General features: G+C 47.2%; 1 protein-coding gene across 3 annotated transcripts in view; it reads right to left on the reverse strand.

Moving 5' to 3' along the window:
• Positions 1–15,722, reverse strand: part of LOC143973519 (uncharacterized) — a 115,219-nt gene that overhangs the window by 70,705 nt on the left and 28,792 nt on the right. For all 3 annotated transcript variants that reach the window (XM_077474438.1, XM_077474437.1, XM_077474436.1), the window contains exon 7: positions 12,519–12,776. In XM_077474438.1, the coding sequence (XP_077330564.1) occupies positions 12,519–12,776 (258 nt within the window). The remainder of the gene's footprint in view (positions 1–12,518; positions 12,777–15,722) is intronic.

Raw genomic sequence — 15,722 nt, forward strand, 5'->3', positions numbered from 1 at the left:
CCTGATTCCATTCACAAAAAGAATATACAGGCTTCATTTCAACCCTGTATGTAGTTTGCAAGAGATGGTGGCTAGCGTCCGGTTGTAGACCTGAAGAGGTTAACATTTTTTATCCAGTTAGAGATCTTCAAAATGGAGTCCATTAAACCAGCGCAGCCAGATGGCAAAATGCTATTTTTGGATCTTCACGATGATCTAAACATCCCAAAATATTTCTTTCATAATTGGTAAGCTTGCAATTGGCTAGATGCATTTCCAGTTTAACAGTCTGCCTTTTGGCCTATGCAGGTCTCCGAGGCTCTTCACAAAGGTTCTCAGTGCAGTGTTAGCTATACTCAGAAAACAAGTTCTCCGGATGCACCACTACTTGGACAACATTATTCTTCTATCCAGAGGTCTGAAACAATTGCTGATGCACCCAGGGATTCTCATAAACACCCTGTGGGGATATGGCTGGTTTATTAACTCTCTCTAACTTAACAGTTAGTATGCCGGGAGGTACTCTGCCAACTCCTCTGTTCGGCTTCCACCAGAGAAAAATGGTGGCAGTCAAAGAAGGAATGCTGAAGACAGTAATCTCCATGTGTTTGACCATTTCTCAGTGCCTCAATCTTTGGAGCACAATGTCATCATACCAATAATCCCTTGGGCGCTCTGACTTCGGCAGTTTAAGCTGGGATTCTTAGCACAATAGAGGAAACAGAGTCTGGCACAGTTATCAACTGTCACTCAGTATGAGTAGGAGTATACGGTGGTGGCTGAAGAGGGAGAAATTGATGAAGTCGCCCCATTAGAACCATTCATTAGACTAGATCACAATTGCTATTCATCTCGGCAAAGATAGCCTAGAAGGCACACTGCGAGAAACCGTTGGTTCAGTCCAATGGGAGAATCCCAGCCAAGCCGGGTAGTCTTAAATACCTTAGAAATCCAAGCAGCTACTTTAGCACCTTTCGCCTTACTACACATAATCAAGGGAAGATCAGTTTCTCTGCAGTTGAACAACATGGCAGCAGTTGCCTATATTCATCACCAAGGAGGAACTTGTGGCAATATGCTATTAAGAGAGGTCAACCCCATGCTGTTGGGGTCAGGAAAGTAGTTTATCTCCTAGGGAACTGGAACACACAGATAGACTGACCATCATGCAAACTTTCCAGAGCACAAGTGGGCCCTACACTGTAGGTCTTCTATAAGCTGGTGGGGTCAAACACAGACACACTACGTTGCTTCTCACAGCAATTTCAAACTTAGGAGGATGTTTGAATCAGTTCCGCACCCCAAGGCAGAGGGGACAAATGCCTTGATTTTCTCCATGGACCTGCAAACTAGCCTATATATTTTCCAACAACATTTCTCGTAATGAGATTCCTCTTGAGTCCGTTGAGAGTGAACATGTTAGTCATATCCATTTCTCCATTTGGACAATGAGGGCATTGAGTTTTTGTGGCCATTCATCTCATGAGACAGAAGCCAATTCCCCTTTGCACATACGCAGGCCATGGCTGCAAACAGGAGAATGATAGGGAAAGCATGAGAACCTAACCTGCTCCAGGATGATCTCTAATTGTGGAGTGTGAGAAGGCACTTTACTAACAACATCTATGCCAAAATCTAGTACAATTTTGCGTTATTTCTCAGCAGGGCGAGATATTGATACTACTGCACCTCCGGTGACAGCTGTTCTGGACTTCTTGTAGACCAAATTAGACATTAGATATTCCTTGAGATTGCAAGTGTCGACTAGGTTGGCAATAACAAGGCTTAAATGTGCCGGAAATACTTTCGTTTGCACAAATTTGGAAGACAGTCAGTAGGTTTCAACCACCACAAAAAAGGATCTTTCCCAGTGGAATCTATCAGTGTTGCTGGATTTCAAATCAGTTTGAGCATTTGCTCCAACAGAACAGTGTTCAGTTTGTGACATTACCTACTAGGCAGTATCTATCGCAAGATCTTCAAGCAGAAGGATGTCTGAGATTTAAGCTCAGAGAGCTTCAGAAAAAGATATTGTTTTCTTTCCAGAAGGAGTAGACTTGTGACCGGTAGATCATCTTGTATCAAGGGTAGCGACAGCCCTCTATCTAACAGTCATCTGGGTATTGCCTAACTTCCCAGAGGATCACCAGTAGGATCACACAAATTGGACGTGTACAGAAATTGAAGTCCCGATCCAAAATTGCTCTTTTCAGAACATATAATAAGCCTTTCATCTTTACAACTGGAATTCGTCAGGGAAAAGAGGCTACCTCCTGGACTTAGTAGCTTTGGTCGTGCATATAGGGCGAGGGGTTGTGAACCTCCTTCAGCAGTGGGTACATACTCTCCCAGAGTGGTTTTCAGTCTCATGGACTGCCCATTCAAAGGCATCCATGCAATCCATCTGCAGGGAAGTATCATGATTGCCCTATTATACCCTTTCAAGCATTAGGCCGCGTGCACACGAGCGGACTGTTCGCCCAACTTTGTCCGTCCAACAGTTTCGGCAAACAGTCCGCTCAAAATTAGCATGGACGGACATGGCCACACACGACGAACGAACAGTCCGCTGAAACCGTGCGCGATGACGTGAACGGCACGTACGACGGGACGAAAAATACGACGTCCTATACACTGCATTATAACTTTCGGCGTGTAAATCCTTTCTGAGCATGCGCCAAACTTAGTCTGTCGAACAAGCCTACACACGGGCGGACTGTTTGCTGAAACAAGGTTTCAGCGGACAGTTTTTCGGAATTTCCGAAAAACCTTGTTCGTCCAACTGTCCGCTGAAACTGTCCGCTGAAAGCCCACACACGAGCGGACTGTCCGCCCAAACACTGTTCAGCGGACAAGGTTGGGCGAACAGTCCGCCCGTGTGTACGCGGCCTTACTGGTTAGATTTGGGGGTCTTGCCATTAGGGGACTGTGGAGGAAGGACTGTTCTGTCTTCTGTCCCATTCTAATTAAAAATTGATTCAACAAGTAGAACCAAGCCAGTGAGATAGTTATTTATCACTAGTATGCTGCCATGGTGGCATCAGGAAAATGGAAAATTGTATCAAATACTTACGGTAATTTTCCTTTCCTGACTCCAAACCATGGCAGCATACGGACCCACCCTTGTACGTTTTTGTATGTAGCTAATTACAAAGAAAGGGATGGGGCCTTTCATTTATGCTATTCACTGGTCCTGAGGGAGGCTATCACTAGTATTTTGCCATGGTTTGACGTCAGGAAAGGAAAATTACTGTAAGTATTTGATACAATTTTCAGTTTTCCCCTCCAAAAAAAGATGTTGGTATCTGCGATTTCATAAAAGGCAGATCAATATATTTTAAAGAAAAAAGGAGTGAAAGAGAGTCCACTTCACCTTCTGACTCTGATCTGAATCCATATAAACTGGACTTTTATTAGGGTTTGAGGCATTGCACAGCTTTCTGTCTGGATGAGTCTCTGGGCTCACCCTCAATCAAGCAGGAATGTTTTGAAAGCAGTACATATGATACACCAGGGCTTTTTTTTCAAATGTGAGGGAACACAGTTTCGGCACCTCCAGCACTAAAGGTATCTAATGGCAAGGGGTGCTGGGGTGTGCTTCAGGGTTTATTGATACTGGCCTCTGGGGGATCTATTGTTGTTGATGGTGGGTCTTATGTGGCTGGGGGGGTCAGTTGTTACTAGGAGGGATCTACTGTTGAGAGAAGGGTCTATTGTTGTTGATGGTGGGTCTTATGTTGCTGTGGGGGGTCAGTTGTTGCTAGGAGGGATCTACTGTTGAGAGAGGGGTCTATTGTTGCTGGCTGCTGGAGGATCCATTGATGCTGGCTGGTAGAAGATTTGTTGTTGCTGCCGGGGGTCTATTATTGCTGGGGGGGGGGGGGGGTATGTTGTTGGAAGAGGTCCATTGTTGCTTAGGGGATTTGTTGTTGATGGGGGTGTATTGTTGCTGACTGCAGGGGAACTTTTTTTTTTTTTTTTTACTGCTTTTCTTGTTATCATTGACAAATTCCATACAAATTACTTAGCACTAATGCTACTTGTATTCTCTAAAAGGGGCGGTAGTGGGAGGTAGGTAGGAGTTGGAACCAAAGTACAGTGCTTTAAGGTGGGTAGGAGACCGAGACAAGGGGTGACTCTGAAAGGGGGAGTTCTTTAAACCTAAATAAAGCCCTGATGATACAGCTCACTTTGTTCTAGAATTTGACATGTTTTTTATTCCCTGATATTAAAGAGATCCTGTCATCAACTTTTTTTTAAATCAGAACAAGGAATTTTACTTACATTTGATGAGAAGTGTCCCTTGTGCTGGTGCCGACTGTCTTTGTTGAAATCTTCTGACTAGTGATGGACGAACTTCCGACGGGACGTTTCGCGAACGCGAAATGCGAACGGACCCAAACGTTCGCGAAACCGACCGTTCGCCGCGGGCCCCATTGACTTCAATGGGAGGCGAACTTTGCAAACCTTCATGTCGAATTTGCGGCCACGTGGTAATTATTAGGGGGTAAAACGTAGTCCCACCATCTGGACAATGACATAATACATGTATGAGGTGAATTTGGGATCGATAACTACAAGCATTTTTATTTTATTTGGGAAATTGTTCTAACAATTCAGGACTATGGAGCTAATGAAGGCAATGGAGGAGAGGGAAGGTCAGGGACCAGGGTAGGCAAAGAAGAGGGTGCAGGAGATGATCACCAGCAGCGTGACATACCGGAATGACACATGCACCGTGATAGAGGCATCTGACAGCAGCACCGTAATACAGAGCACTGACAGCAGCACCGTGACATACAGCGCTGACAGCAGCACCGTGACATACAGCGCTGACAGCAGCACCGTGACATACAGCGCTGACAGCAGCACCGTGACATACAGCGCTGACAGCAGCACCGTGACATACAGCGCTGACAGCAGCACCGTGACATACAGCGCTGACAGCAGCACCGTGACATACAGCGCTGACAGCAGCACCGTGACATACAGCGCTGACAGCAGCACCGTGACATACAGCGCTGACAGCAGCACCGTGACATACAGCGCTGACAGCAGCACCGTGACATACAGCGCTGACAGCAGCACCGTGACATACAGCACTGACAGCAGCACCGTAAGCAGCCCCAGGAGGAAGTCAGCACAGCACAGGGATGGTGTGATCCCCTCATAATAAGAACCCCCAGGAGGAAGTCAGCACAGCACAGGGATAGTGTGATCCCTTCATAATAAGAACCCCCAGGAGGAAGTCAGCACAGCACAGGGATATCATAAGCAGCCCCAGTAGAAATATGACACCGCTCAACCTCTTCAAAGAGGAGGGTAGGGGCATATAGTACGGTGTGCTTTTTTGGGTCAAGGAAGTGAGCCAAATGAATTAAGAAGGTCTGTGTGCTTGATTAAAAAAATAGTTTATAGACATATACATGGTCTACTGGTCACATGTGTTGAATTCCTCCGAGATCCATGCCTCATTCATTTTTAGAAATGTGAGGTAGTTAACACTGTGGTGAGCTAGGCGAGTACGCTTATCGGTCACAATCCCCCCTGCTGCGCTGAACGTCCTTTCGGACAGGACACTGGATGAGGGGCAAGCCAACAGTTCGATTGCAAATTGGGCAAGCTCTGGCCAGAGGTCAAGCCTGCCCACCCAGTAGTCTAGGGGTTCATCACTCCTCAGAGCGTCCACATCGGCCGTTAACCCAATGTAGTCGGACACCTGACGGTCTAGGCGTTCCCTGATGCTGGATCCGGATGACACCTGTCGATGGGTCGGCTGAAAGAATGACCTCATATCCGAAGTCACCAACACATCTTCAAACCGGCCTCTTCTTGCAGGCGCTGTTGGATTGGTACCCGCAAATCCTTCTCTGGGAGTGGGAATTGCTCCTCTGCCAGCGCACGCAAAAGCAGAATGCAGCATTTCTCGAAGCAAGGCCTGGAAGTGCTGCATTCTGACAGCCCTCTGCGACGGCGGTAACATTTCCGCCATTTTGTGTTTGTACCGGGGGTCTAAGTACGTTGCCACCCAGTACTGGTCCTTGACCCTCATGCTTTTTATACGGGGGTCCCTATTAAAACACTGGAGCATGAAGGCCCCCATTTGCACTAAAGTGGAAGCGGTGTGGTGGCCTGGCTCCTGCTCATCATCCAGGATAATGTCGTCCTCTTCATTCTCCTCTCCCCATCCTCGCACAACAGGGATCCCAGAAAGGTTTAAAGCATGCTCTTCTTGCTCCTGCTCATCCGCCCCGGCACCATCCTCCTCTGACTCCTCATCAGACTCCTGTTGTTGACTTGTCTCAGATAGAGTAGCCCCCCCTGGGAATTCATCCAGCATTGCGACTTCCTCATCTTCCCGCTCCTGCTCCTCCACAGCCTGATCAATGACACGACGCAATGCACGCTCCAGAAAGAAGGCATAAGGTACCATGTCACTGATGGCGCCATGGCTGCGACTGACCAGTTTGGTGATCTCCTCAAATGGCCGCAGAAGTCTGCATGTGTCGCGCATGAGCAGCCACTGGCGCGGTGAAAAAAAACCCAGCTCCCCAGAACCGTTTCTTTCGCAGAGTTCATACAGGTAGACGTTAACTGCACGTTTCTGCTGGAGCAGCCTATCAAGCATATAGAAGGTTGAGTTCCATCGCGTCGGGCAATCGCAAATAAGACGTCTGACCGGCAGATGGTGTCGCCGCTGAATGTCAGCAAGGCGAGCCATGGCCGTGTAAGATCTTCTGAAATGGGCCGAGATTTTCCTTGCCTGCCGCAAGATGTCCTGGACCCCAGGGTATTTGACAAGGAATCGCTGCACGACCAAGTTTAAGACGTGTGCCATGCACGGCACGTGCGTGATTTTGCCCTGTTTCAATGCGCTAAGCAGATTGGCACCGTTGTCACACACCACTTTACCAACTGTCAAATTGAGCGGTGTTAGCCACTCATCTGCCTGTGAACGCAAAGCTGAAAGGAGTGCCGGGCCAGTGTGGCTCTTTGCTTCCAGGCACAACAGACGCAGCACGGCATGGCAACGTCTCACCTGGCATGTGGAATAGGTTCTGGGGAGCTTGGGCGGTGCAGTGGAAGAGACGCTAGCAGCGGAAAAGGAGGAGGCAGCTGAGGAGGAGAGGGAGGAGGATGGAGTAGGAGGAGGAGAAGAAGAGTCAGGCCTGCATGCAATCCGTGGCGGTAAAACCAAATCTACACGGGTGCCACGGGTTACATGCTTGACGGCCGTCAGAAGGTTCACCCAGTGGGCAGTAAAACTGATATACCTTCCCTGCCCGTGTTTGCTAGACCACGTGTCTGTGGTCAGATGTATCTTGGCACCGACACTGTGTGCCAGAGATACATTCACTTGCCGCTGAACATGGCCATATAGCTCTGGGATGCCCTTCTCTGAGAAATACTTCCTTCCTGGGACCTTCCATTGTGGTGTTCCAATGGCCACAAATTTGCGAAAGGCCTCCGAGTCCACCAGTTTATATGGCAGTAGTTGGCGGGCTATGAGTTCTGACAAGCCAGCCGCCAACCGTTGGGCAAGAGGGTTATCCGGCATCATCATTTTTTTACGCTCAAACATTAGGCCCACGGAAGCCTGCCTTTTTGCAGAAAAATGTGAGCTTGGCGTGATGGAAGGTGGAGTGGAGGACAATTGTGAGGAGAGAGGAGAAGGAGAAGTAGAAGACGAGGCTGGACGGTGAGAGCCTGCAGTGTGGCTTTGTGTGTTCCGTTGCTCCCACTGGGCTCGGTGATGGCTGCTCATGTGCCTTCTTAAGGCGGTCGTCCCTAGGTGAGTATTGGGCTTACCGCGACTAACGCGTTGACTGCAAAGATTGCAGATGGCAACGCTATTGTCAGCAGCGGACACGTTAAAAAAAGCCCACACTGCGGAGCCATGTGCCGGTGTCCTGGGAGCGCCAGATGTGACCGTACATGGTCGATGACTCGCTCCTGATACATTTGCAGTCTGCTTTGTCCCTGCTGTGCAATGTAAGTCATTGCTGCTTCTCCTCCCTATCTGCTGGTCCATATCTCCCTCTGAACTCCCCTCCTCTTCCTCTCTTGTGGGCACCCACGTGACATCACTAGACACGTCATCATCAACGTCACCTTCCCCACCGCTATAAGTAGAGATCTCGGAGTAGGCAGCAACACCGGGGACCAACCTCCTCCTTGGGCTGATCTGGGTACTGGCGTCAGACTGCTGAGTAGCGCTTGTTGCTACCTCCTCTTCCTGATCCAATACCAAGAGTGGCTGCGCATCAGAAATGTCCTCTTGATATGGATCGGAAAATAATTCCAGTGACTCAAGCGGAAGGTATGTGGTGGTGGTGGTGGTGGTCGTGTTGTTGGTGGTAGTGTCTTTGGGGGTGCACATAGCAGAGAGTGAAGAAGAGGGTGCAGATCGAGAGGATGAGGAGGGTGCAGAAGAGTAAGGCTGAGCGAGCCACTCAACCAAGTCTGGTGCATCCTTTAAAGTAATTGAACGCACCTTCTGCAACTTCCCACTTTGGCTCAAGCCTGTTGCTCCTGCCCTACCCCTACCACCCCTGCGGAAGGGCCTGCCTCTTCCTCTGCATGTCATTTTTTAAATGACCCTGTGACAAAACTCTTAGTCCCTATACCGCTGAAGGACTGCTGCAGTATAGGTGAGCGGTCAGCAGTGGTGCACGTCAACCCTATCTATTGTGGACCTATAGCGGTCCTTACAGAACAGCAGACTGTACCGCACTCAAGCCTATGTACCGTAGCACCCTATACCAAGTTACCAGTCCTTATAAGAACTTTTGTGGACCAAGCAGGTTGTGTATTAGTGTTTAGCAGACTGTACGTCAGTCCCTATACCGCTGAAGGACTGCTGCAGTATAGGGCAGCGGTCAGCAGTGGTGCACGTCAACCCTATCTATTGTGGACCGATAGCGGTCCTTACAGAACAGCAGACTGTACCGCACTCAAGCCTATGTACCGTAGCACCCTATACCAAGTTACCAGTCCTTATAAGAACTTTTGTGGAACAAGCAGGTTGTGTATTAGTGTTTAGCAGACTGTACGTCAGTCCCTATACCGCTGAAGGACTGCTGCAGTATAGGTGAGCGGTCAGCAGTGGTGCACGTCAACCCTATCTATTGTGGACCGATAGCGGTCCTTACAGAACAGCAGACTGTACCGCACTCAAGCCTATGTACCGTAGCACCCTATACCAAGTTACCAGTCCTTATAAGAACTTTTGTGGAACAAGCAGGTTGTGTGTTAGTGATTAGCAGACTGTACGTCAGTCCCTATACCGCTGAAGGACTGCTGCAGTATAGGTGAGCGGTCAGCAGTGGTGCACGTCAACCCTATCTATTGTGGACCGATAGCGGTCCTTACAGAACAGCAGACTGTACCGCACTCAAGCCTATGTACCGTAGCACCCTATACCAAGTTACCAGTCCTTATAAGAACTTTTGTGGAACAAGCAGGTTGTGTATTAGTGTTTAGCAGACTGTACGTCAGTCCCTATACCGCTGAAGGACTGCTGCAGTATAGGTGAGCGGTCAGCAGTGGTGCACGTCAACCCTATCTATTGTGGACCGATAGCGGTCCTTACAGAACAGCAGACTGTACCGCACTCAAGCCTATGTACCGTAGCACCCTATACCAAGTTACCAGTCCTTATAAGAACTTTTGTGGAACAAGCAGGTTGTGTGTTAGTGATTAGCAGACTGTACGTCAGTCCCTATACCGCTGAAGGACTGCTGCAGTATAGGTGAGCGGTCAGCAGTGGTGCACGTCAACCCTATCTATTGTGGACCGATAGCGGTCCTTACAGAACAGCAGACTGTACCGCACTCAAGCCTATGTACCGTAGCACCCTATACCAAGTTACCAGTCCTTATAAGAACTTTTGTGGAACAAGCAGGTTGTGTATTAGTGTTTAGCAGACTGTACGTCAGTCCCTATACCGCTGAAGGACTGCTGCAGTATAGGTGAGCGGTCAGCAGTGGTGCACGTCAACCCTATCTATTGTGGACCGATAGCGGTCCTTACAGAACAGCAGACTGTACCGCACTCAAGCCTATGTACCGTAGCACCCTATACCAAGTTACCAGTCCTTATAAGAACTTTTGTGGACCAAGCAGGTTGTGTATTAGTTTTTAGCAGACTGTACGTCAGTCCCTATACCGCTGAAGGACTGCTGCAGTATAGGTGAGCGGTCAGCAGTGGTGCACGTCAACCCTATCTATTGTGGACCGATAGCGGTCCTTACAGAACAGCAGACTGTACCGCACTCAAGCCTATGTACCGTAGCACCCTATACCAAGTTACCAGTCCTTATAAGAACTTTTGTGGAACAAGCAGGTTGTGTATTAGTGTTTAGCAGACTGTACGTCAGTCCCTATACCGCTGAAGGACTGCTGCAGTATAGGTGAGCGGTCAGCAGTGGTGCACGTCAACCCTATCTATTGTGGACCGATAGCGGTCCTTACAGAACAGCAGACTGTACCGCACTCAAGCCTATGTACCGTAGCACCCTATACCAAGTTACCAGTCCTTATAAGAACTTTTGTGGACCAAGCAGGTTGTGTATTAGTTTTTAGCAGACTGTACGTCAGTCCCTATACCGCTGAAGGACTGCTGCAGTATAGGGCAGCGGTCAGCAGTGGTGCACGTCAACCCTATCTATTGTGGACCGATAGCGGTCCTTACAGAACAGCAGACTGTACCGCACTCAAGCCTATGTACCGTAGCACCCTATACCAAGTTACCAGTCCTTATAAGAACTTTTGTGGAACAAGCAGGTTGTGTGTTAGTGATTAGCAGACTGTACGTCAGTCCCTATACCGCTGAAGGACTGCTGCAGTATAGGGCAGCGGTCAGCAGTGGTGCACGTCAACCCTATCTATTGTGGACCGATAGCGGTCCTTACAGAACAGCAGACTGTACCGCACTCAAGCCTATGTACCGTAGCACCCTATACCAAGTTACCAGTCCTTATAAGAACTTTTGTGGAACAAGTGAGTTGTGAATGTTTAGCAGACTGCAGCAGAAGGGCAGCAGTCAAGTATAATATCCTTTCTATATTTGGAAGAAAGAATATTATACATGTACAAGCCTATTACTGTACCACTGATACCAGTCCTGAAAAGAACCTTTGTGGAACTAATAATAACAGCAAGTCTTTAAAATTACCCTCACTGCCTGACAACACTGCTTCCTTCCTGTCCCTATACAAATTGGCAAAAAAAGAGAACGATTAGTGGTTACTGGAACAGCTCTTTTGTGGACCTTGATAGTAACAGCTAATGATGATGATGATGATGATGATGATGAAAGACTAATCTGGCTGTCCCTGTAGCATACACCGTCCTTTCCCTTTCTCTAAACTAACAAAAGACACTCAGGCTGCTGCAAGAATCAGCAGCACAGCAAACCTATCAACACCTAACACCTATACCAGTCCTGAAAAGAACTTTTGTGTACCAAATAGCTAGTGGTTTATCTCTCCCTACTCCACACAGGAACCTGTCCCTATCTTAACAGAAGAAAGAATGTAAAATGGCCACCGGATCGGGTGTATTTATAGGTTAGGGGGAATGTACAAGTGTCCATGTGCTGTCATGTCTCAATTGGCTGTCCTGTATCACATGATAAACGTGTCACCAAAGGTTAAAGTTCTTGTATACATTAAACACGTAAGTCCGCCGCGGCGAACGACGGAAAAAGGCGTTCGAACGTGCGGACCGCGAATGTCGGAAATTCGCCGCGAAACGACCGCCGGGCGAACCGTTCGGCCATCACTACTTCTGACCTCTTTGGGAGGATGGGCGGATGAATGAAAAGTTCTCCTCCTCTATTCATAGAGTGCTTTCCATGGATGGAAGCTATAGTACAGCTTCCATGAATGATGGAGGGGCAGAAAGGTGGGGGGGGGGCATATTTGGCACTTCAGCTGCTGTATTAACCCTCACAGCATTGGAATAGATTCACTGCAGGGGTATGGGGGGGGGGGGGGGGGGCAGAGGACTGAAGATTTCAACTAACACAGGCAGCACCAGCATAAGGAACATTCCTCATTGAATAAAAAACTGTAAAAAATTGAAAAAAATTAAGTAAAAAAAAAAATGCTTACTTTCAGTGTTTTTCCTTTCCATAAACAATTTGTTATATCTTTGCAATATGCCTTTGAACTTTCTCCAGAAAGGTAAATTCCCTAGCACAGCCCCTTCCCTCCTTGCACATCATAGCCGTCTACTCTTCTAGGAGTGTTTAATGACTGTCTGTGTTGGCCCAGCTCCACAGCCCCTCTCCTCACTTCATTACATAACAGTTCATGTAGCAGCTCATGGCTACATACTGTGGGATGATTTGCTGCAGGATAGACAAATTCTTATCTCTCCGTGGTCCTGGTTGTCATCTACAACACAACTGACCTGTAGAAGCTGTGATGTTTGTGGAGAAGGAGGTCCAACTCACACCGGTATGGGAACAGATGACCGGAGCCATGGTTATTCTTTATTGGTTACAGACAACACCATAGACACACAATGAGTTACCTCTGACATGTAGGGACACTTCATCTGTGTGCGTTACATATTCATCTCGGGATAATTCTTTCACACAACTGTATGTTCCAGACTGGTCATAGTTCCCATAAAGAATGAGGATAGGGTCATCACTGAATGGTCCATACATGAGATCATTATTCGTGTAGAATGTTGTCCTGTGTACAGAATATTCAGGACGGCTGTGACACTTTATATTTATATTTCTTCCCCGATACACAAAGATTTGAGTCTGCAGGATAAGAGGACCTACAATACAAAATGGTTATTAAATGATTATGATAAACACTTATAAAGAAAAAACGGAATATACATATTGCAGTAACTCATACTATATCTGTCATTTAGATTTCAGATTACAAAGTCAGAGGTTAAATTAATGGATGACATTCACTTTGCTAAAGCACTATGAAGTAGTTCCCATATTTTTTCTCGAAGATGATACTGTTTTCAGCTTTTCTCTTTCTTTATTTGTATCCAAGGACGTTGATAAGGGAGTACCACCGGTCCTCCTGTATGGGGGCCCAGACCACCAGGGGGCCCAGGCAGCAGGGTGAATTGGATGTGGGCCTAGAGGGTGATCAGCACTGTTGGGGAGGGCAATTACCAGAGCCAATCACCTGTATGGCTCTCTCTACAGCATCTGAAAGCTGGATTATTTTCCTCACCCTCCCATTGGCTTTCAGCTGCTGTAGAGAGAGCCATACAGGGGATCAGTTCCAGTAATTGCCTCCCCATGATGCTGATCACTCTCCCTGTGCACTATACACATCCTCTTGCTATGCAGGCCCCCCTGTGCCCCCCTGCCCACAATGGGATCCTTCAAGATGGAGAGAGGGTCCAGTAAATTTCATTTAGCAGCATCTACCATTCCTGAATGAACACGAGTGACTGATACTGATCACTTACTGTGTTCATTTATAACTGAAACATTGGCTGTATGGAGCCCTGTCTCAGGTTTTGAATATGGGGCCAAGTGTCAGGTTGTCAGCATGGGGCCTCTGGTTTCAAACAGAAGCCCTGTTTGTATCACAATGCTGCTGATTAGTGATAAATGAAACATACCTGGGTTTGGTTTAATGTGGGTTGGATGAACATGAGTAAAGGTTGGGTACTGAATCTGAACCCCATTGAATTCAATGGGAGCTGAGTATTAAATTTGTTCTAGCTGTTTTCTAGGCTAAAAAACAAGGGATAGACAGACAATTAAATGTCACCCCACCCAGTCCATACCAGGCACTTCGGATTTTAACGGGAATCCCATGCCAAAATTTAGAAAAATTTACCCCAAAAGCTATACCAGACCCTTATCTGAGCATGTAGCCTACCAGGCTACATGCCCTCATGAAAGGGCCTGGTATTGGCTGGGGGAGGACCCTACGCCATTTTTTTTTTACATTTTTTTTTAACATTATCCACTGACAGATGATGACTCATGGTTGTTAAGGATGAGGGCGGCTGGCTTTCCGGCCTTCTGCTTAACAACCAGCTATTTCTTCACACAGAATTTGAATTGGTCGATAGATTTCTTCTGAAGAGTTGGAATTCATTGGAAAACTTATAAATGTAACAAATTTTAACGAAAACGAAATGTAATTTAACAAAAACAAAATGAAACTAAACGGATTCCAAAACCAAACTAAACCAATTCCATAACTAAATTAGTAACATATTGAATCTATCCAAAATGAAACAAGTCTTTCCGTTCTGCACATGTCTAATATGACGTGATCCAGTACTTCCAGGTAGGGGTGTCAGAAACCATGAAATCAGACGGAAACAGAAGTACAGTTAAATCACACTTGTTTAATAATAAAACTAAAAAGAACAAACCTAGACAAAACATAGCCACAGTTCAGTAACAATAACGGATAGTCAGCCAAGCCAGAAGTCAGGAATCAACGTAGTGAAACAGCAAGCAGTATCTGGAGCCAGAAGGGATGTCAGCAAAGCAAGTCTTTAAACAGGAAATGCAGGAGATAGTCTCTGTGATGTTGACCAAGGGGAAGGCAGAGATCCTCTGGACTGGACTGGACAGCTTAAGTAGGCAGGACTGACGAGCAGGATATTATCAACAGCTGAGTAACTGTGGAGAGAGATGGGAGCTGGCAATTAGCCAACAGCTGAGTGGCCAGCTCAGAGAAGGAAGAGCTGAGCCTAGCCCTGATAGTACCCCTCCTCAAGGACCACCAGGCTTAATGGAAAAACGTCTATGGAAATCATAGAGGAGGACACAGGCATGTACGTCCCAAGGAGGACGAGGATGAGACCCAAGAGCGTTCCTCCGGACCGCACCCTTTCCAATGCACCAGGTACTGTATGCGCCCACAGAACCTACGGGAGTCAACAATGAACTGTACTTCATGCTCCTCATGGTTCTAAACCTGCACAGGTGAGGATGTGGTACTGAGGTGGTAAAGCGGATAAAAACCTGAAGTTTTAATAAGAAGACATGAAATACATTTGAAATACACATATTAGAAGGAAGGTCTAATGCATAAGCCACTGGGTTAATCCTGCAAAGAATACGCAAAGGCCCAAAAAAATGAGGTGCGAACTTCAGTGAGGGAACACAAAGTCAGAGTTTGCGAGATGACAGCCTGACCCTGTCCCGAACCTGGTAGGAAGGCTCAGGCAGGTGTCTGGGGTCAGCATGAAGTCTGCACCTATCATTAGCATGACGCAAAGCCTCCTGGACTTGTGCCCAAGTGGAACAAAGACCACAGAGATGCTCTTCTAACGCAGGAATACTCTGCGGAACAAACGAGTCAGGCAACATGGAAGGTTGAAAACCATAATTCACCATAAACGGGGACAATCGGGAAGCAGAATTCAAGGCACTATTGTGAGCAAACTCTGCCCATGGTAATAGGTCTGACCAGTTGTTTCATAGTTTCATAGTTTCATAGTTAGTTAGGTTGAATAAAGACACCAGTCCATCCAGTTCAACCTGAGTGAGAGTCTACAATTGTCCCTTTTCCTTGTACATTTCTATACCCACATTGGTCCCTATCCTCAAGGAGCCCACAATCCAAGGTCCCCATTCATATACTAGGGCCAATTTTGGACAGAAGCCAGAGGTCAATTAACCTACCTGCATGTCTTTGGATTGTGGGAGGAAACCGGAGTACCCGGAGGAAACCCATGCAGGCACAGGGAGAACATGCAAACTCCAGGCAGGTAGTGTCGTGGTTG

The sequence above is a fragment of the Lithobates pipiens genome, unplaced genomic scaffold (assembly GCF_037356315.1).
Source record: "Lithobates pipiens isolate NorthernLeopardFrog02 unplaced genomic scaffold, aLitPip1_a1.2 Scaffold_83, whole genome shotgun sequence".
Classification (NCBI taxonomy): domain Eukaryota; kingdom Metazoa; phylum Chordata; class Amphibia; order Anura; family Ranidae; genus Lithobates; species Lithobates pipiens.